General features: G+C 54.2%; 1 protein-coding gene across 1 annotated transcript in view; it reads left to right on the top strand.

Annotated features, from left to right (window-relative positions):
- The window catches only part of ITGA9 (integrin subunit alpha 9), a 266,088-nt gene that overhangs the window by 46,156 nt on the left and 197,634 nt on the right, over positions 1–22,298 (top strand). Inside the window, exons 8-14 of the mRNA XM_008154962.3 lie at positions 1,058–1,126; positions 4,904–5,041; positions 7,010–7,115; positions 8,790–8,884; positions 13,182–13,272; positions 16,056–16,101; positions 20,619–20,773. Coding sequence (XP_008153184.3) covers positions 1,058–1,126; positions 4,904–5,041; positions 7,010–7,115; positions 8,790–8,884; positions 13,182–13,272; positions 16,056–16,101; positions 20,619–20,773 — 700 coding nt within the window. The remainder of the gene's footprint in view (positions 1–1,057; positions 1,127–4,903; positions 5,042–7,009; positions 7,116–8,789; positions 8,885–13,181; positions 13,273–16,055; positions 16,102–20,618; positions 20,774–22,298) is intronic.

Consider the following 22,298-nt stretch of genomic DNA (forward strand, 5'->3'; position numbering starts at 1 on the left):
CCTCCGCTGATGCTGCTTTCAGTTGGACCATGTGAGAGGCGCTGGGGAAACTGGTCCCTGTTGATAAAACGGATGACTGTTCCATATGCCCAGGGGTGGGAGCTGGGGCAGACCTGATTCCCAGGCACCCCCGAAAGGTCCTCTGGCCTTCAGATGTGGGTGGTTATTGATTTCTGTTATCTGGGCGTGACAACATTCACACTGAGATTGCTCACCCTGGGAGAGGGTCCCCTGCCCTGGTTCTCAGGAGACATTCTCTCCGCATAAGACGACACTTGAAAAAAGAACTTCCATCGTCATGTCATTTAGGAAGTTCCACCTCAATGATCTTCTTTGTGGCGGAGACTTACGGTATAAACATGCACCCTAAAGGCTCTGAAAAGTCCCCCAGTAAAGAAATGTATTTAATGTTTAACTCCGGTGTTTGCCAGCTAAATTCCTGTTTACGCAGGCAAATGTCATGACTCTCGTGGTCTGTGGTGTCACTTTGGGAAACTGCTTGGTCTGAAATGCCTCCCTCCCTCTCTCTTATCTTGACACTAGAGGCCTGGTGCACAAATTTTGTGCACAGGTAGGGTCCCTAGGCCTGGCCGGCGATCAGGGCCCATTGGGGCCTTCCTTCCCCCTGGTGGTCAGCACATGTCATAGCGAGCGGTTGAACTCCCAATCGGTCGAACTCCTGAGAGGACAATTTGCATATTTGCCTTTTATTATGTAGGGTGCCTGCTCAAGCTCTCACTCATAAGAATGAAAGAACTATTTCAAGGAAGAAAACCCTTCTTCTAAGTGTTGAATTGTTTACTGGTGATTGGGAAGCTCCCTGGGTCTTACTATGCGTGGCTTCCTCCGTGATGTGGCCAGGAGCGGAGGAGGTGAAGGACGCTTCCTTTGCAGAGTTGATAAAATGAGAGCCACGCAGACTGCATTAGCATCAGCCGGCAGAAACACACCTGTCCTGCGCCCCGTCAGGCATTTCAGTAGGACTCCCAGGAGGATGCTGATCATATTTTGGCTCATTGCTCCCATCTTAACTAGATTTTCTTTTTTCATTTCCTAGGTTTATATTTTTAGAGCTGACCGAAGATCAGGCACCTTAATTAAGATTTTTCAGGCATCAGGTAAAAAGGTAAGATTCTTGGTATCCATGTTTGTGTTGTTTGAGGGATGTCATCATGGGGCAATCCGATGTCACTCACTGGAAAAGGGGTTTAAAGGCTCTCTCTGGGCCCTGTGTGTATATGGCGGTTCTGTTGCCTGTTGGTGCCTTTCTTTACCTTCTCAGCATTGAGTGTAACCTGCAGATTCATGGGATTCAGGTTGTTGTTGGAGACAGGTAGCAAGATGAGTTTGTACGGGGCCAAGTTTGGCATAGAGTTTTTTGGTAACAGGTTGTATTTCACACTGTCATCAAAATGACTGCATGCTCTGTTTCTCTCGGCCTCTCTGTCTCTCTCCATCTGTGTGTCTGTCTGTCTTTGCCTCATACGTACACATCTGCACCTCCAGAGAGATCACGCACAGTTGTGTACAGGTAGCAAGCAGACCTGATCACTTTCCAAGGAGGCCCACAGACAAATGGGTCTCACGCACCCTCTCTCACCAGGACAGCGCCACCCCCGCCGCCTCGCATCCTGAGCCCTCTGCCGCCATTGCCGCAGGGACTGTTGCCACACAAAGAAAAACCAGAAAGAGTCACCCGTTTCCCTTTAGAGCCTTGAAATAGAAATAGCCCTCAAATTAGTCTTGGGCAACGTTTATTTGCCTGCGTCGTCTTGTCCTCATCCCGTCCCTAATTCAGATTCCTGCAGATTGTCCATCCTAATTTCCATCCATCCTGCACCGTAGTCTGAAAGTAAGCCAGTTGGAGATGCCGTTGATTATTAAACATGGGCTTACCCGCCACCCCCTCCTTAGTGTGGCTTCCATCGGCAGGCTTGCTCAGCTTGACTGGCGGCTCTAAGGGGACAGGAGTTCAGGCTGGGAGGGGAGGCGGGGGGTTGGGAGGCTTGTCTTGGTGGAGGCCTTTACTGAGCTCTGGGGAGAGGACAGGACCTGGGGCTTGGGAGGGAGACACCAGGAGACTGTCAGAAAGTGATTTCCCTTCCACTACCCAGGGAAATGGGTGGGAAAAAGGCTGTTTCCTTCCTGGGCGGCCATGTGATCCAGCCCTCGTTCAGATTCTGCTCAGAGTCAGACCTGCTGTGTGAGCTCCGTATTGTTCTGATGATGCATCCTATTGCGAGGACAAAAATCTGCTCGTTTTGTGCAGTTTTAGCAACCTTAATGCACATACTCAGTGTTGAATTGTCATCATATTTTCAGTTTAAAAAAAAAAAATGCATCTCCAAACTCGGTTTTGTGACATTTTCACCCGAGAACAGCTCTGCATTCCCCAGAGAGCTGGGCTGCCTGTGTTATTTTAACATTTCCAAACCCCGAAGCAGCAACGCTGGAAAAGGACCGGAGCCGTTCTGCACAGGTTTCCAAGCACCCGGCGTTAGAAAGAAATCACGGTGCCTTCGTGGCGGAGTCCCCAAGACCAAGGACGGCGTGAGCGCCGCTTGTCATTCCCTTTAGGGCTCGTCTTGCCCACTCCTGGCACCGTGCCAGACTCACTCCTTCGTCCGCCACTCCCTCCTGCCCTCTGGTCGCACTGTCCTCTAGCTTTACCCCCACGGCCTCTTTCTGATTTTGAAATAGACCCTTATTCTCCTTAGGCATTTTATTCTGCTTTTCCCCCGAAGATGTGAGGAATTCTTGCCTGTCTGACTTCTCAGTCATTTCATAGGGGAAGGTCATGACCCCAGGCCCTCAAAGGATGCCTTTTACGGTGTCTCACGCACGCAAGAGGGGTCTGACTCAGTAAACCACCAGTCCCTTCTGCTTTCGTGTGGCCAGAATTTGATCAGATAGACTTATCTCCTGGCTTCACCATGAGGAAAAAAAAAAAAAGGAAGGAAGAAAAAACTCCGTTCTGATCTTCATTGGTGGACATGCTTCATGCATAGGACACAGGAGGAATCACCAGTGTGTGTGCAGTCCAGCTGTTCACAGAGGCACATGTCCCCGCATTCCCAGGCTGACGGGAGCTCTCCGAGCAAGGACCGCGCACCCCACAGCGCGTCGTTGCCACGCTGACGTTTTATTGAGTTGACTGAGTACGTGATGCATCAGTATGTCAAAACATAGATAGGAAACTTCACGTCCAGGGATTTCCGAGTTAACACCGAGGATCATGCCAAGTTAAATAGCCCATTAGAATGAGACACATCGTTCGCGGGGGCCTTGCCTGGGTCTCAGTCCTTTTACTCATGTCCGGATAGGGCCGTGGTCGGCAAACCGCGGCTCGCAAGCCACACGCGGCTCTTTGGCCCCTTGAGTGTGGCTCTTCCACAAAATACCACGGCCTGGGCGAGTCTATTTGGAAGAAGTGGCGTTCGAAGAAGGTTAAGTTTAAAAAATGTGGCTCTCAAAAGAAATTTCAATCGTTGTACTGTTGACATTTGGCTCTGCTGGCTAATGAGTGTGCCGACCACTGGGATAGGGGGATCGGCGCAGCCACTGAGTCGGGGACTGGCAGCTGGTGTCTGTGCCCCTGCCTGCCTCCTGTGCCTCGGGACTGTCCCTGCCCTCCTCTCTAGGGCATGGGGGTGGGGTGGGGAGGGCATGTGGGTTGAGTGCAGGTGGCCTTGGCCTGTGACCGGGGAAAGGCCATCCGAGTCCTCTTGGCCCAGGGCTGCTGCAGGGAGTGGTCTGGAGTGTCCTTCACCCGTGTCATGCTCCCCGGGGTCAGCTGCCCCCCTACCCGCAGCAGCGAAAGAAAATGCTGCTTCGTGTCCCTAGAAGCAGAGGCCTTTGATCTGCAGACATGGACTTTAAAAGGATAGCCCTTCTAATAAAAATCAGAGCTTGCGTGCTGGCAGCCTCGGGACAGGATACGGCCTACACCAGTGTTTGTCCTGTGTGGTATGTTTGTTGGTTTGTTTTTAATATGTGTTAGTTGTTATCATTAAAAAAAAAAAAATAGGCCCTTCCAATAAATGTTTTGGTTTTGGGCTTCTCTTGGAAAACGGGGAGGCTGGCCGTCCCCGGGGGAGCAGTTGGCTGAAGCTGGGTAGGAGCTGCTCCCGCCGCTGGGTCTGAGGGCGGCCGTGTGCCTCAGCCTCCACCACCCCCTCTTGTGTCTCAGCCGCTGAAGCCCAGCGTCACCTGCCACCTGTAAGCATCCTCACACTGTTCCTTGCTCCTTCCCTGTTATATCACTTGCCTGGATCCCATCCCCGTTTGGGCTTAAGAACCCCGATGTAAGGAAACAGGGACTAGATGAGGCTATCTCTGAGGAAGGAAGCGCCCGTGTGGCCTGGCTGGGTCCCTCATCCATCGGGTGGTCCCCGAGTTCTCCCCTTTTCTGTCACTTCAGCTCCTGAGTTCCTGACTGGCCTTCAGCTGTGCACAGGGCTGGGAGGGGGTCACCCGTTTCCCATGTCCCATTTGTTTCATGCCTCCTCATGTCCTGAAACTTCGTATTCCTATTTGCTGGGCCTTGTCAAACGCCTGAATCACGAGGTGCTTTTAGGATGGTTGGGACCTATATTTGCAACCTCGGTTTGTATTTTTAAAAGCAATGCCTTGTTCTCCCGGGATGGGTCTATTTGTTGTTCCCCTGGGTGGGGCTCCAGGACAGGGGACTCTAAGCCCGTTAGCTCTGGTCTCACGGCGCCTGGGGGCTCCACGTCAGAGCTGCAAGACACAGGGAAGTGGGGTGTTTGCCCGTTCACCTTGGCGTTCTGCTTGCGGGCAGCGCCCCCGTCAGCGCCTAGGAGGGGTCCGGGCTGGAGGAGAGCGAGGGCCTCCGTGTGAGGGCAGACACTGAACGCTTTGTTGCAACTCGACTTGGTTGCAGATGGGCTCTTACTTCGGCTCCTCCTTATGCGCAGTTGACCTGAACGCGGACGGCCTCTCCGACCTGCTGGTGGGGGCCCCCATGTTTTCTGAGGTCAGGGACGAGGGGCAGGTCACCGTCTACATCAACAGAGGAAATGTGAGTACAGTGCTGGGCAGCCTGGGGACGGTGTGGGAGGGGGACATGTCCAGCGCGTAGTGACCGCACCCCTCTGGGCCATGCACTGGGCCCCGCGACCCAGAGGAGGTGAGAAGACGCGCTTCCTGCCTTCGGAAGGCTCCGTGTCCCACTGATGGAAAGTTACCACTGCCACCACACGGCTTCGGAAAAATCTTAATGGCTGTGGTTTGAGTGCCTCCCAGGTACCAGGAGCTGTTCCTCCCGCTCTGTGTGAATGAGTTCAGTATGATGTGCACCTGGTATCAGTGGCCCCCCTGTTTCAGGTGAAAAAAACTGAGGCCCAGAGAGGTCAGGACACCTGCCCCAAATCACACAGCTAAGAAGTGGTGGGGCTGGGATTTGAACCCAGGCAGGCTGGATTCGGAGCTTCAACTCTAGATTGTGCTGCCTTCCTCGGTGTGTACACACATCTGCCCAGGCAGCCGAGAATCCTTCTCAGAGGACACAGTGGCTAGAAGGAATCTTGAGGAAGGAGTAGGAGTTGGGCAGACAGGCAGGAGTGGGCTGGGAGCTGGGCGAGTGGGTGGAGGTGTGAGGCAGCAGGGGGCTGGGTGGGGGCCAAGGGCCGTAATCAGATGTCCCTGATTGTGCAGAATGGTGAAAGGATGTGATGGGGCAGAAAGACGCCTCTGATCCCCTTCAGCCGAGTGGAGGGTGCGTGGGGCAGGGTCCAGGGGTTGGGGGGCCTCGCCTGCAGACCAGTGAGAAAACAGAATCTTTTCAGGACCTGGAAGTAAGAGTGTTCATCCAGAAGGAAATGGTTAAATGAATCAATTCTGGTGCCACCAGCCTTTGAGCTAACATGAGAAAATGCTTATGAGGTCATCAGTGAAAAGCAGGATTAAAAACTGCGTGTACAACCTTTAAAAACACAGCACGTACGCATGGAAGGATAACATCGCTCTGGGGGGTGGTCTTGGGCAGATTTTTAGTTTTGTCTTTAGCCAAACAGCAAACATGTCATGCTTTCATAATAAAAAAAAAAGTCAGTGCGTGTACTTTTAAGCACTGACAAGATGCTGGTTGCCCCAGTTGGGTAGAGGCGCTGGCGTGTCCCCGTAAGCAGGCGGGCAGGTGCCAGGCAGAAAGGGCAGCCATTGGAAGAGGAGCCAGGGCACATGCCAGCCTTGGGCTTTCTGGGATGTTTGCAAACTCTTTGCACGTGGATCTAAACGTGGGAAGGAAGACGCTTCCTGGTACCTGGTGCAGCGACTGGCCACCTGCATCCCCGCTGACATTACAGGGAGGGGAGCCGGGGCGGGGGGGCATGGGGGAAATGAGGTGATCATTGTGGAGATGAGAACAGCAGGCATTCCTTCAGCCCCGACCAGCCACTCTGTTTGCAGGAGACGGACACATCTGCGTGGGTGTTAACTAGTCTGAGGCAGTCAGGCGACCAGACGGATAGCCCGACAGTGTGTCTAAGTCGGGGTGTGCACACACTTGGAGCCAGGAGCGTTCCCCAATCTTCTCTGGGAACATTTCACCCACACAGCTCACCCCCCACAACCCATGTTTCTTAAAGCCCAGTGCTGACCCTAAGTACCTAAGTGTTCTTACTTCTCTTGAACCTCTTCCTATTTAAAAAAAAAAAAAATTATATATATATATATTTTTTACTGATTTCAGAGAGGAAGGGAGAGAGAGAGAGAGAAACATCAATGATGAGAGAGAACCATTGATTGGCTGCCTCCTGCACGCTCCCTCCAAAAGGCATCCCAGGCTGTAGGAGAGCCCCAAGCTGCCCAGGTAAAAGGGACTCATCTTGCCCCCAGGAGAGAGAGGTTTGGGTGCCTTTGACTCTGCCCAGGTGTTTCCTGTCCATGGGGGTGCACTAGAGAGGTGGTGTTCCCAGCTCTGTTTTTTTTATTTTTTTTTATTGTGTTTTTGTTTTGTTTTCCGTTTTCCCTCCATCCTGTTTCCCAGGGCGCCCTGGAGGAGCAGCTGGCCCTGAGCGGGGATGGCGCCTACAACGCACACTTTGGGGAGAGCATCGCCAGCTTGGGGGACCTTGACGACGACGGGTTCCCAGGTGGGTGAGCGCCTGCCCGGCCCCCGCCTTGCAACTTTTGCCCCCGCACGATGCGCTCCTGGACCTGCCTGCCCCCGGGGAGAGAAGACGCCTTTAGAGAAGGTGCTCGCTGGGCAGGCACTCGGGGCTGCGCTCTGAGCCCACTGGCGTTTGCTTCCCGGGAGTCCCGTCTCGTCAGCTCCGTGTGCTTTGCTGTGTGATTGTGGGGCCAGTGAACCTTGGGGCTGGTCCACGGGGGCTTCGGACGGCAGAGAAGCTCGAGCCAGCTTCCTCCCGCCGCAGATACATCTTGTTTCTGAGCCTCCGGTGCTCCACAGGGCTCTCCCGTGTTCGTGGAATGAGCAAGGAGAGAATATTCTCTCCCCTGATAGTGACAGCATGCTGGACTGACTTTTTAAAAAATATATTCTTACTGATTTCAGAGAGGAAGGGAGAGGGAGAGAGAGAGAGAAGCATCAATGATGAGAGAGAATCATTGATTGGCTGCCTCCTGCACATCCCACACTGGGGATCGAGCTCACAAATGGGCCTGTGCCCTGACTGAGAATCGAACCAAGACCTCCTGGTTGATAGGTCGACGCTCAACCGCTGAGCCACACCGGCCGGGTTGGATTGACTTTTGAGTAAGTCAGTTGTTGGGGGTTGGGGATACCGAATGTCTACTTCTGCTTGGACAGCAGTGTCCTTCCCGGATGTGGCCGCTCTCTCTGGCCTGTTCAGGGCCTCCTCCCCTCCCTGTAGAGGCAGATGTCAGACATCAGGACCTGCGGGAGCCATGTCACTGGGCGGTGGCTGAGGTGGAAGAGGGACTGGGGACCACTCTTGCCTCAGGCCAGGCTGCTTGGGCGCCCTCACACCACTGGCCAGAGAGGCCTTCATTCAACAGCGGGGGATCGCCTCTGGAGGTCACAGGGGTGCACGCCTCTCACCCTTGACCTCACTTCTGCAGACACATGACTTTTGTTAAATGCAAAGGGCAAAATATAAGGAAGATCTAGGCTTCGTTCCAGGAGTTGTCAGTTTGTGAGAATAATGTCAATTTTTTTCTGTGTGTGAAGCAAATGCCATTGTATACATTTCCTCATCCAGGAATAGAGTTGACTTTTTTTTTTTTAAATATATTTTTATTGATTCCGAGAGGGAGAGAGAGATAGAAACATCAATGATGAGAGAGAATCACTGATCGGCTGCCTCCTGCCCGCCGCACACAAGGGGCTGAGCCTGTAACCCAGGCATATGCCCTGACCGGGAATTGAACCCGGGATCCTTCAGTCCGCAGTCCAACACTCTATCCACTGAGCCAAACCACCGAGGGTTAGAGTTGGCTTTCTCTGTGCAATAACCATTGTCTGTAGAATTGCCCTCTCTGGCGGATGGAAATTAGGCCAGAGGTTTATCTTTGTATTTCTTCTATTGGATGGCTCAGTGATATTTTTCTCCCAGGGAGAATGAGCTAGGAGCTTTCCTGGAACTAAACTCTTACCTCCTATCATTTTCTTTCGACTTTTTTTTTCCTGCTGAGAGATCATGTGCCTGAATGGATGCTTGAACAACCAACAACCAAGACATTTCTGGTTTGGAAGGACTCAGACAGGATGGCAGGAATGAGGGAATCCGCTCTTAGGTTATCATTCCACGTGGCTTTTCTCACCGCAGCTGTTTCTCTCCCCTCAGACGTGGCCATCGGCGCGCCCATGGAGGACGACTTCTCGGGCGCCGTCTACATCTACCACGGGGACGCCGGCGGCATCGTCCCTCAGTACTCAATGGTAATGGTGGGAGAGGGAACTGTTGGCTCACCCATTCATTCCACTTTCCCCTGTGCCATGCTCTGTGGGGGCCAGAGGCGCGGACCACTTCGCTCCTGCCGTTAGCCTTGCCACCCTCTAGTGAAAGACACACACGGTTGGTACTGCTTAGGACATAGCCTGACGTTTACAGACTCCGGAGTGTGCTCGCATGGAGCGGTGCATTCAGCCTACGCAAGACCATGTCCCCATTCTTACCCAGAGTTAGAGCTATTGGGCCTGTGCCCTGACGGAGAATCAAACCAAGACCTCCTGGTTGATAGGTCGACGCTCAACCACTGAGCCACACCGGCCGGGTTGGATTGACTTTTGAGTAAGTCAGTTGTTGGGGGTTGGGGATACCGAATGTCTACTTCTGCTTGGACAGCAGTGTCCTACCCGGATGTGGCCGCTCTCTCTGGCCTGTTCAGGGCCTCCTCCCCTCCCTGTAGAGGCAGATGTCAGACATCAGGACCTGCGGGAGCCATGTCCCTGGGTGATTGAAGAAGAGGCTTTCTTGGTTGTTACTACTCCTTCGTCAACCGTCTGTGCCAATAAGCCGAAGAATCTGTTGTCGAACATGATCTAGAAAGACTGAGGTCCGGGAGGAGGGACCCGAGAGCCATCACAGGGCTGTTGTCCCATTTGGCACGGACACGAGAAGCTGCTTAAGCTCTGGCCCCGTGCCCCGGACTGGGGAACATGGAAGTGGCGAGTTCAGTTTTTTGTCGTATCAACGTGGTGTTCAAACTTGCTGATGGGGCCGGGCCCAGCCCCTGGGAAACAGGAAGCGGTGCTCTGGCGGCAGCCCCGCCAGGATGTCTGTGCGGAGCGCAGCCCCGGGCCTGCGCCGCGCTCCCGGCGGGTCAGGGACACGGGGGGCCGGAGCCCGAGCGGAGAAATCCCCCGTCAGCAAATATTGATTCATCGAGCGCTTGTGATGTGCTTCCGCCTTCCGGCTCAGGCTTCTGTCTCTCGTCGCGAAGAGGCTCGCCTCCGATCTTGGTTATTGCTAAGGAAACGTGGTGTTGAACGGAGCCTTGCCTTTATAAAAGGTTCTATAAATGTTCCATAAAACGAAATGGCAGTAAAATACCAAGACCAGTTCCCGGACTGAAGTTCCTAGGTAAGGGAAAAACACACGCAGACTTTACAAGTTGACGTTTAGAGGCAGTACGTACCGGGAGGTCAGTTTGTACATTCATAGTTGTTCTTCTTGCTGCACTAGAAGTTGGCTACTTAGGGGCTGAGGGTCACTCCCCGTGGGGCTTCAGGCTCCCTCTGGGCGGGGCCACCTGTTCCGTGTGTGACTCTGGGGGGCAAGGAGGGGCAGATGCTGAGTGGAGGGACAGCTCTGCCTCTTACCTTGAACTCTCCCAACAGCCATGCGAGATGGGTACTTTTTCACCCACCTTTGATGATGAGAGAGGTGGGGTGACTGTGGCCCAGGGAGGTTCTTGAACTTGCCCAACATGTGACGGCATGGCCATGGAAACTGCCAGTCCGACTCCCAAACCTTTCGTTGGCCCCTGGGGGAAGCCCAGTGGGAAAACGTAGGAATGTGGGAACTGAACTTCGCTGTGAGACGTACGTGCATGGACGTTCCACTTTTTATCAGAAAAGAACCACGGATGGCGGGAATACGCTCTTAGGGGATTCCGCGGAAGGACGTGGCCGAAGGGAGAGGGCTGCAGTCACAGTTGGGGGTCCCATCTGCATCACCAGGGCTACTGGAGTCTGAGTCAGGGGCACCCTTCCCCGGGGCGACAAGCTGCGGGTTCTGGCACGTTGCCCTGGAACTCATTCCTCTTTCGTGCGTTCGCCATGAAGAGTGTTGGTTTAGGATCCCTGGTGTCTTTCTCAGCTCGAGAGCCCTGTCGTGGCGGCCCCTGTGGTCTTCCTGCTGAGGAGCTGACCATCACCCCGGGAGCCCCGTCCTCGGACAGCCGACCACCCGGGGTCACTCTCCAGGCGTCCTTCTGGAAGCTTGTTCCCGGACCTCGGAAGCCAACCACTCGGGGAGGCAACCTGCGAGGGCCCCCTCCCCCGCGCGCCAGTGTTTTGTTCCGTTGCTGGGCGGGAGCCTGCGGGCAGGCAGCTGAGGTCTAAACCTTGTGGTCAGCGTGGGGCCTGCAGTGGGAAGCGGGGATCAGCAGCTGGACCCGGCCGGCCTTGTCAGCAGGCTGGCTCGTTAACGTTGACAAAGAGAAGTCGTTTGGGGCTCTTCAAAAAAGGAAAAAGGGGAAAAAAAAAAGAAAAGAAAGAAAGAAACAACTATGATTAGACTTTTCCAAGCTGCTCCTGTGGATGTGATAAGGTCAGGGATTGAAAAAGGAAACTAAAACCCTCTCGTGACAGATTCTTCGGGGCCCAGGCCCGGACAGAGCGGGCATTGTGTGGGCGAACCCGGGGAGGAAATCAGAAACAACCCTGGGCGAGGCCGTCGCTTTTCCTTGGCCCGGCTTGGTATTATTTCTGCTGGATAAATGGTGCGATCGGAGTCAAGTTCTTCCCCATTGCTCGGTAACTCCTTCCTCTTTCTCCGGAGGCCCCGTGACCAGGGTGGATTTTAAGATGCTGGCGTGCCTCTCTGGGTCCGACAGCCCCCCCCCCCCCCGGGCGTGTTAGGGCGTCCCCTGCGATCTCTCTCCCTCTCTCCTGCCCGGAGGACACGGTATGCGAACCTGGTGGAGTTCCTGGTTTTCATTTAGAGTTATTAGCACCGAGCAGACGTGTCTTCCTGACTTTGCGGCCTAATGGCCTGCAGATGTCTGCGGGAGAACGTCAGCCTGCATCGCCACCCCCGCGTGGACCACCCCTCCGCGCTTCCCCCCGCGCCCCAGCCGAGCAGACCTCAGACAGGCAGGGGCTGGGCAGGCTGCCGCCGGCGGTGGTGGACCTCAGAGCGAGGTGGTCGGCTTCGAGATGTGGCTTTCCGTGGAACGCGCAGGCGTCCGTCCACGTTTGTTTAGACAGGGCCACGTGGGATGCAGGCTCCGCCTGGGAGCAAGACACATGTCTTCCGTGCTTCCGACAGGGCTCTGACTTGGACCTTGATGCTCGCACATCCCCCGCTGGATGGCCTCACTGGCGGTGGCGAGTGGAAGGCTGTTAGTAGCAGGGAATGGCCGTGGCGTGTCCCATCTGTAGATCCTATGGAAACGCCCCTTCCCCAGCCTCGTGACTTCTCTGGAGGTGGCCCAGTGAGGAGAAGGGTCAGGGGAGAGAGTCCACAGCGAGCCCCTGGATGTCTGCATGCCTGGTTCTGACGAGGATTTTGCTGAGTGGCATGAAAACAAAGCGTTCCTCTTGTCACCTACCATGAGGGTATCATGGGATGAGCCTCTGCAAGGAGACTGTATGGACAAAGAGAAGGCAGGACAGGTCAAATGCCAGAAGATAGGACTCTCCTGATTCAGGAAGCTCGGTATCTTCGTGAGGGACGGAGCCACACACATGTCGATGTATGACGGAGGTTGCTTGTAAGCAGATAGTCTTGAACATACGGTGATGAACGATGAATCAGAGCACAGATGCTAGAATGCCTGGCGTGGGTCGGGCCGTGAATTCCGAATGGTTGGTGGAGAGCTGCCCTTCAGGGAGGAGGCTCCAGCGCATTTTGGGGGTGTCCTACAGTGCATGGAAGTTCCAGGGCCTTGGAGTTCTAGGTTTCCGAGGTAAAACGGCTCCACCCTGTCAGGGAAGCTCAGGAGCCTGCAGATCTTCTGGTTGGCTGCATGGACAGGCGGTCGCCCGTGGCCGTCGCGTCCGTCTAGACACACGCATTGCCTGTCCGCCTAGGCCCTAGGGAAAGGCTCCAACGTGTGCCGCTTAGGGGAGGAGTGTCACATGGTTCGTTGCATGTTTGGGAAGCGTGATATAAGGGAAAGTATGTTCTTAGAGTTTCAGCCAGCTCTCCCCGTGTAAACACGGCACAGAACCTTCATTAGAAAGGGCAGCCACACAGTATCCACTTCACACTTCACTGAACATGTCAAAACATTAACACAATGCTCTGGGTAGGTCTTCCGTTAGCCCCAGACTTAGGAAAAAATTTAAATCTCGGCATCTGGCTAAGGCAAGGAATAGTACAGGAGTGTGTGGTCTACCGCTGGCTGCCAAAGACTCCCTGATCAAATCAGGACTCCTTTTTTTTAAAAGTTTTTCTTTCAACAAAGTCAAGACCAGGTGTCCTCGGAAGCTGGGCTAAAACAGTCACGGGGCTTATCCGTGACTGTGCTCCTTTCCGGAGACTCAGTTTCCCTGTTGTCTGTTTCAGAAACTGTCCGGGCGGAAGATAAGCCCCGTGCTGCGGATGTTCGGGCAGTCCATGTCAGGAGGCATTGACATGGATGGGAACGGCTATCCCGGTAAGCGATTTCCCTTAAAGCCGATGAGATACACGAAGGAAAAAATGCACGAGGTAGCGCGGTTACGTCTCTGTAGGATTAGGAAAATTCACACCGTTAGCAGGGGGTGTTTGGCCTGGTGTTTTATTTTAAGGTGAAAATGTGGACGTCTCTTTTGGGTTATTTTAATTTTTTTAATGTATTTTTTTATTGATTTCAGAGAGGAAGGGAGAGGGGAGAGAGAGAGAGAGAGACATCCATGATGACAGAGAATCATTGAATGGCTGCCTCTTGCATGACCCCCAGTGGTCGAGCCCACATTGTGGGCATGTACCCTGACTGGGAATTGAACCATGACCTCCTGGTTCATAGGTCAATGCTCAACCACTGAGCCCTGCCAGCTGGGCACTTTTTTTTTTTTTTTAATGTTCTACTCTGAAGAGTGGAAGCAGCAGGTGAGTGGATTTTACAGTGAATTCTGTGGCTGCCAGTCTTTCTCATGAAGAAAAAAAACAACATGTCTACATTAAAAATGATAAATAGTGAAACCTTATGTTTTCCTTGATACTATTTTTTAAAATATGTTTTTATTTATTTTAGAGAGAGATGAAGGGTGAGAGAGAGCAACATTGGTGTGTGAGAGAAACATTGATCGGTTGCCTCCTGCTCTCACCCCGACCTGGGATCAGAGCTGCAACCTGTATGTGCCCTGACCGGGAATCGAACAAGTGACTTTTTGGTACACAGGATGACACTCAAGCACTGAGTCCCACCGGCCAGGGCTTCCTTGATATTATTTAATCATAGTCAGAATTTTCTTACTCTCGAGAGGGGAAAAGGAACTGAGTAGCATCCCTCCCCCTGCATGAAAATTATTGAAAGATTCTGAGCAAAAAGAAAACCACTGATGAACAGAGCAGACCTTCCCCGTTCAGGCTGGCTGGCTGGTCTTCAGAGTCAGTGCCTTGCGGGGGTTGAAGCTAATGGAATAAAAATGTAGGATTTTCAGACCCCAGTCCCAAGGGATACCTGATTCAGGTGTTTGAAGGGGATGGAGTGGGATGAGGTAAGGAAACAAAGATCAGAATTTTAACAATCCGAAGTCATCGTGGAATTCAGAAAAAAATGTCCCTGAAACGATAGGTCATCCTGCTATCTAGAGAAGATGTTTCTTCTCCCTCCCCCCCCCCCCCCCCGAGAGTGCCTCAGAAGGACCTGGGAAAAGGAATGAAATCCTGCAGGAGGGGCCGAATGTTGTAGTTTTTTACAGGGTTTTGAGCATCCCTCATAGCATTACAGAGCCAGGAGCATTGGGGATAGGAAAGGGTCAGCATGGACGTCGTCGTCCCCATAGATCCTCACGGGTCTTTTTCAGTTTGAGAGAGCAGTTCTTGTCCCTAGCAGTTTGTGGCCATCCCTAAATAATGCCTTACGATGGTTTAGCACTTTAATATATACAAAACGCTTCCACATGCAATGGGCATCTTATAATAACGCCAGTAGGTAGGTGGAGATGGGGGTGTCCTCCCCCCCACACACACACACACTTGACAGTCAAGGATACTGAGCCTCAGAGAACTGCAGGCCCTGGCAGGGACCACCCTGTAGGGGCGAGGACCTAGCCTGCTTCTCTGTGAATGCGTGGTGAGCAGGTGTGTTAACGCTTCACGAGGCATCTGACTCCATCTTGCATTTTTTTCATAGAAGAAATGGCCAACTGATCGGGTTCTTTTATTTTCAGATATTCAATCCATTTAAAAAGACGGTTGGGAAAATAACAACACGAGCAAGCGTACCCAACTGCAGAAATTTCAGCAGCAACACCGTTCACGGATTTGCTCTGTGCTTTTCCCCAGTGAGGGTGTTGGATAGACGTAGGGATTCAGACTCTTGGACTCAGACGCTGGGTGCTGCGGAGGAGGAATGGGAACCCCACGGCTGAGGGCTTATAGTAGGCGTGAAGAAAGGCAGAGAGCTGTCGGGCGAGTGAATGCTGCCTAAATTAAAGTTATTTAGGATAAACACTGCCAGCTAACACTTGTGTTTTGGTGTGTAGTTCACCAAGTATTTTCCGAATTAAATATCTAATTTCCTATATTCTATTTAATACATATTTAAATACTTCATAAATATTGCATTGGACACATTTAATATTATGTTTGACAAATATCGAATACATATTTTCTGAAAATGTTATCGGCTTTTGAAGAAGACGTGGGATAATGGTCTCCGTTTTCAGACAGGGGCGCTGAGCGACTCTGGGGTGGCAGAGAGCGAGGGGGACAGTGGAAATGAGTCACATGTTCCACAGAACTTGGGGCTTTCTCCAAGATCATGTGATTCCAGGTAGCCCTCTCTCTCACTCATGGATGCCCAAGAGAAATAGAATGTGACCCACAGATGTAGTTTAGAATATTCTAGTAGCCACATAAAAGAACAGGTGGAATTCATTTCAGTGATGTTTTATGTAGCCCAGTATAGCCAGTGTATTATCGTTTTGACGTGTACTCAATATGGAAATGAAGGAGGTGGCTGTTCTTTTGGACGAGGCCTTTGAAATCCGTCTGTATTTTACTCTCACAACACATCTCAGTGCGGACCAGCCACATTGCAAGGGCTCAACAGCCATTGGCTCAACAGTGATTGGCTGCCAGACGGCCCGGGTGCCTCTGACTCTTACAGGACCATCCTGGAGCCCAGAGGCTGGCCGTCCGGGGCCCGGCCTCGAGGCCAGGCTCCGTTGCTTCGGGGTAGAGGGGATAGGCTTCACCAAGTTTCTAAATCTGCACGTTTCTGGCTTTCAGATGTAACTGTTGGAGCCTTCATGTCCGACAGCGTGGTTCTTCTAAGGTGAGATGTTCCCTCCTGCTTCTTGGATCACATTCTTCGTGGCCGAGGGGTGGGATTGGCTTGGGGGGGGGGGGCCTGGGGGAGTCATTCACCATTAGTCGGCAATTCCCTCTGTCCCGCTCCTTGCAGGCGGAGGTGCTGAGTCCATGGGAACGCTCCTTTTCTTTTAAGAAATATTTTATTTTATTGATTCGAGAGTGAGAGAAACATTAGTTTGTCGTTCCACTTATTTTTGCTTTCATGGCAAAATGTGCCCTGACCGGGGATCGAACCTGCAGCCTTGGTGTATTGGGAGGATGCTCTAACCCAGTGGTCGGCAAACGCATTAGTCAACAGAGCCACATATCAACAGCACAACGATTGAAATTTCTTTTTTTTTTTAAATATATTTTATTGATTTTTTACAGAGAGGAAGAGAGAGGGATAGAGAGTTAGAAACATCGATGAGAGAGAAACATCGATCATCTGCCTCTTGCACACCCCCTACTGGGGATGTGCCTGAAACCAAGGTACATGCCCTTGACTGGAATCGAACCTGGGACCCTTGAGTCCGCAGGCCGACGCTCTATCCACTGAGCCAAACCGGTTTCGGCTGAAATTTCTTTTGAGAGCCAAATTTTTTAAACTTAAACTTCTTCTAATGCCACTTCTTCAAAATAGACTCGCCCAGGCCGTGGTCTTTTGTGGAAGAGCCACACTCAAGGGGCCAAAGAGCCGCATGTGGCTCACGAGCCGCAGTTTGCCGACCATGGCTCTAACCAACTGAGCGACTCCCCCAGGGCCAATGCTACCTTTCTTGTTATTCTCTGTCCCAGGGTTTCCAGCTGGTGGGCCTGCAGTGGCTTACTGGTGTGAGATGATGGCATCCTTGGAGCTCCCAGGCAGAGTCTGCGGCATCCTGGGCCATAGGGGTTTGCTTTTAGCCGTGCACGACCCCTTTCGTTCATGTGCTGTGCTCAGCGATGGTTCCTGTGGGTGCCGCAACACTCGGGCCTGGGGAGCGCTGTCCTGTCCCATGTCTTCACCTCCCCCGCTGCATCCTCCCCCCCTTACCTCGTCAGTCCCCACCCCCAGGGACCGGGAGGGAGCCTTCTGCCCGAGGGACAGCAGTGGAGCTGAGGGACGTGCGCTGGGGCCCAGGCAGCCTGCGTCTCCCCTACAGAGGCCCGTGGGCCGCCATCCCACCCGTGAACCATCTCCAGGCATGTCTGTCGGCATGAGTCAGAGGAGGCAGAGTTACACTTTGGAGTGGGAGCCAACTCCTAGGTTTTGTTAATAACCCGATGGCAGAACGTCCTAAAATAGGCGAGTAGGATCTCAGCGCTGGAAGGGGTCCCAGGGGCCATGTGGTTCCTCACCCCAGGTCCCTCCCATGCAGCAGCGCCTTCAGCTTCTGAGGGTACAGTTAACCCCCGGGTCACCCCAAATACTTTGAAGAGGCAGAATCCCCCTGAGGCTGCGAGTGTGAACTCGGGGGCCTGGTGCTCTGGGTCCCAAGCCTGACTCTGCCTGCATGTGAGTCTGATGCCCTCTCTTTCCGATTCTCATCTGTTCAGCAAGGTAGTGGTACCGACCTCATGGGGTTCTCACAAGAACTCCGTGAATTAGTGCGTGTGAAATGCTTAGAACGGGGCCCGATCTCGGTGCTCAGTCAAGGCGAGCAATTCTGACATAAACTAGGTTCCATTTGCCTCCCTCAGAGTCTGCTCGTTGGTCCCGTCTCCTACATAGCAGCCCCTCAATGTTGGAAGGTGCTAAGTGTGTCCTAGTCATGACCCTGCTGCTGGGCAAGGTGGGTGGCCTGGGAGTTACCGCAGGGTTTGGTGGGACCAGGAACCTAGAGAAGGGAGGAGGGCCAGGCACCCCCACAAATGTGCGTGTCCCCACCCAGAGTCCTCGGGGTGCGGGCGAGGGGTGCCTGGGTCTGAGCTTGGAGAAAACCTTACTGACGTGGGTGGCTTCGGGGCAGGTTGGGCAGGCTAGCGTCGTCCCCAGCCGTTCAGGCTCTTCCTGTCCACCCATCGCTGCCCCGCCAGCAGCACTGACCCCGAGAGAGCCCAGGGCACCCTGCCTGGCTTCACTCTCCACCTGGACGTGAGCTAGACTGCCAGCCATCGGAAGGAATTCCAGCCACCAGCTTCCCCCAAAATAAAATCTCGGGAACACGGGCGTGGCTGTCCTGAGGTGCCCCCTCGGCTTTCATCTCCGAGGCTGGCCCCGGGCGGCCCAGCCTCCCGCCCACAGGAGTGCGTGCAGGGCCAGCTCTGCCCTCAGGAAGTTTGTTCTCTCCGATTAGCCGGGGAGGCCAGGTCCTGTGGCGGGACGATAGGCGGCTGGTGGGATGCCATGGAGGCAAAGGAAGTGATCAGAGAGGCCCATGAAAGATTTCTGGGCGCCGCCTGGTCCAAAAACAATACTTGGAGTTGGAACACAAAGGTTGGAGGGAACTGATGTTGGAGGGAGATGTGCCCGGGAGGGTCCTCGCGGGTCGTTTCAAAGGATCCTGTTTGAACAACTTTCATCATCCTGTCTGGCCCGCTCCCTTCTGTTTCCTGTTCTCCTCGCCTTCTGCAAACCTCTGCCGTGAGAGGAGGAACCAGATGTCCCAGGTGGCCCCTGGGGTGATGGGAGGGGCTGGCTGTTCTTTTCTTTCTTTCTTTTTTTAAAATACGTTTTTATTGATTTCAGAGAAGAAGGGAGAGGGAGAGAGAGAAACATCAGCGATGAGAGAGAATCACCGATCAGCCGCCTCCTGCACGCCCCACATTGGGGATCCAGCCCACAATCCGGGCAGGGGCCCCGACTGGGAATCGAACTGTGACCCACTGGTTCATAGGTCGACGCTCAACCATGGAGCCACGCCGGCAGGGTGCTGGCTTCTCTTTTGTACGATGACTGGGACATACCCTGGGCAGGGCAGGGCAGGGCTCCCCCGGGGTGCAGACCTGCTCTCCCTGGGACCTCTGTCTGTTTTGTGAAATTTCGGGCTTTCCTGTGGCTTGGAATCCCTTTTAAAATAACCGGAGTGCCGTTTGCAGCCATTGAACAGGGGCTTTTGAACAGTTACTATCCTGAGACCAATCGGGGTGAATTCGCCAGGATGCCAGCCACTGGGGGGCCTGCAGGCGGGGGTGGGGCAGGTTCGGAAAGAGATGGCGACCTTCATTAGTACGTGAACACAGAGACCACAGCAGGGGTGGGCATCGACTGCCAGGGATGCTAAGGACGGGAGGGGAACCCCTGAGCTGGCCGTGAAGGGCCTGGGAGGCTCTAGCGAGTAACCACGGGCATCCGTACAGACACCGTGACCAGGAGAAGCTGTTACAGGTTCCTCTTCCAAGGACGAGCCCAGAAGAACATTGGAAGGCCAGGATATTGGGTTTCTCTCGGGCACTGCTGTTGCCTGCCTCCCCCGAGTCCTGTAGCTGGGTTTGCTCAGGGAGCCCCACAGTTCCCTTGTGCTTGTCACACTGTTCCTCTGGACCCCGTCTCCTGGCCGCGGTGGCCGCAGCGACATCCCCTGGCCCCACGTGTCCCCTGGCTCCCTCTTTCTCCGAGGTTTCCTTTCAGGGTTCCTTCCCTTGGAGCTGGTGCCGGTCCTCGTTCCCATCTGTCTTGTCACCCGGGGCACTCTTTGAGGGGTCACTGCGCACAAGGCAGGTCATTGTTCTCGGGCCGCGAATGCCCCTCAATCTTGTTATGTCAGCCCCGTGCACAGAGGCCAGGGCCCCCTGGAGGTAAAGAGGTCTCTCGGTGAGGCCTGGCGGGGAGGAGAGGGTCAAGCCGCAGCTTAGGTGGTGAACGGCCCCTGCGCAGATGTTTGCCGGGAGATCACAATGGGCTGATCCGCTCTGGGGAGCTGCAGCGGGGATGCCCATCCACCCCGCACTGGGGGGCGGGCCGTGTCCGTGCGAAGAGAGGGGATGTTTATTGGGTTTCACGGAGGCCAGGCGGGTTGGTCCCATCCGCTCGGAAGTGCTTTGCTGGTACCAGCTGGGACTCCTTTAGACAAGGTCTTTCAGGAAAATGCATAATGAATCGATGGGAGTCCCTGAAGGGGGAGGTCTGGCCCCCTGGTCGGGCCTGGAACGTCGCAGCTCATGCTTCTAATGGCGGTGAGGGCGCTGGGGGGTCCCGATGGTGCATCTGTTTCTGAGTCCTGCCATCCGCTGTCCAACTCCTCAGATATACTCCTTTCTTCCTGATGAAATGGAACTCGGAACCTAATTGGTGACATTTTAACACCCGGTGGTCCGTTTATGGCTTCAACCAGATGTGTTTCGTTAACAGCCAACCTGCCTTTATTGTTGGGAAGCGAACCGTTCATTTATTAGGAAATAAACGGAAGAACCAGAGAAAAGTATTGACAGAACATCCGGGCCCTTGTCTCTCGGACTATTTCACATTGTTAAGTGCTGGGCTGAAGGCCTAGGGTTTGTCCCGTCCGTTTAGTTCTTGTCTGGTTCTGGCAGCTGCTGGTCCGCACAACTGAGTCACCTTCCTCTCTCGACCCGCAGGGCCAGACCGGTCATCACAGTGGACGTCTCCATCTTCCTCCCCGTCTCCATCAACATCACGGCGCCCCAGTGTCGCGACGGACAGCAGCCCGTGAACTGCCTGAATGTCACCGCCTGCTTTCGCTTCCGCGGCAGGCACGTGCCCGGAGAAATCGGTAATGAGCCACCGAGTCAGGGATGTTTCCGGGGTTCCCGCTGGCGGTGCCTCCCCCCGGGGTTTGCAGGCAGCGGGCCGTAGATCCCCCCGGCGTTCAGGAAAACGAACCAGAGCTCAGTCTTCCCGGGAAAGGGAGAAATGCAGAAATCTGCCCCGAAATGAGCGGGCAGTGGCATGATGGAGAGGTTGGGAAGGGTATGGGCAGCCGTTGTGGGAATGGATGGGCTGTCAGGTGGAGGTGGTGGAAGGAAGCGTGTCAGGTGGCTGTGTGAGTCCAGCTTCGGGCGGGGGTTCTGGAGTTGGGCATAGAAGGCAGCCCCCCGGCTCTTCACCGTCGGGGAAGGTCGGGTTTTCAGATGGAGGAGGGGTTGGGGGGATGTCCAGGCCCCGGGCATCCCCCGCCCTCCTCCTAGCCCAGCCGACAGTGCTGCCGGCCGGCTCAGTGCCACGCCCAGGCCTCCGAGGATGAGCCTTCCCCATTCTCGTCGCTGGTGGCTGCGGAAGAGCCCTGGTGGTGGTGGTGGTGGTTTTGGCCACGAAGGCCTAGCACAGGAGCGTCTGCATAGCCGGGGCCGGGATGGTCAGCAAAGGGCTGCCTCTGGGCTGTGGGATAAGGAGGCACCGGTGGGGAGCCAGGCCTCCGGGACAGCGGTCGGAGTGGTGTCTCCAGTGGTACCAACCTGCCGCCGCCTTGGGCCGCAGCACCCCCGGGGGCTGCTTTGGGAGCCACAGCAGTTGGTGTTATTGGCTTGTCTCTGGTTTCTTCTCCCCCTTGGGACCTGGTGGGGCTCACGCATATGCACAGGGAGGGGACTGCTCACCTCTTCCCTTTCCGCTTTAGCCATGGAAAACCACGGCTCCCACGTGGCCACGGGAGTGTTCAGGGCCAGCTGATTAGCCACGCCCCTGGGGGGCCGCTGTGGCTTCTAGCCGTACCTGGGGACTCTAGAGGGTCACTGTAGGGGTGACTCGGCCCTGGCTCCGCGGGGAGGGTCCAGTCAGGAAGACAGAAACCGCAGCAGTTATTTTAACAAAGGGAGTGTAACGTTGGGGGTCGGTTCAGCAGGTCACAGAGGGCCGGGTAGTGACCCAGGAAGCAGCCACCGCTTCTAGGTCTGCACCAGGTGGTGTCCCCAGATGGGGTTAGAAATGCAAATTGTAACTGAATCAGACCCTCTGACGGTGGGGCCCAGCAAGCCTCCAGGTGGCTTAGCTTTGAGCACCTCTGGTCACCTAGGGCCGTGGTCTGCAAACTGCGGCTCGCAAGCCACATGTGGCTCTTTGGCCCCTTGAATGTGGCTCTTCCACAAAATACCACGTGCAGGCGCGCACATACAGTGCGATTGAAACTTCGTGGCCCATGCGCAGAAGTCGGTTTTCGGCCTGGGCGAGTCTATTTTGAAGAAGTGGCGTTAGAAGAAGTTAAAGTTTAAAAAATTTGGCTCTCAAAAGAAATTTCAATCCTTGTACTGTTGATATTTGGCTCTGTTGACTAATGAGTTTGCCGACCACTGACTTAGGGG

Source organism: Eptesicus fuscus, chromosome 18, assembly GCF_027574615.1.
Source record: "Eptesicus fuscus isolate TK198812 chromosome 18, DD_ASM_mEF_20220401, whole genome shotgun sequence".
NCBI lineage: Eukaryota > Metazoa > Chordata > Mammalia > Chiroptera > Vespertilionidae > Eptesicus > Eptesicus fuscus.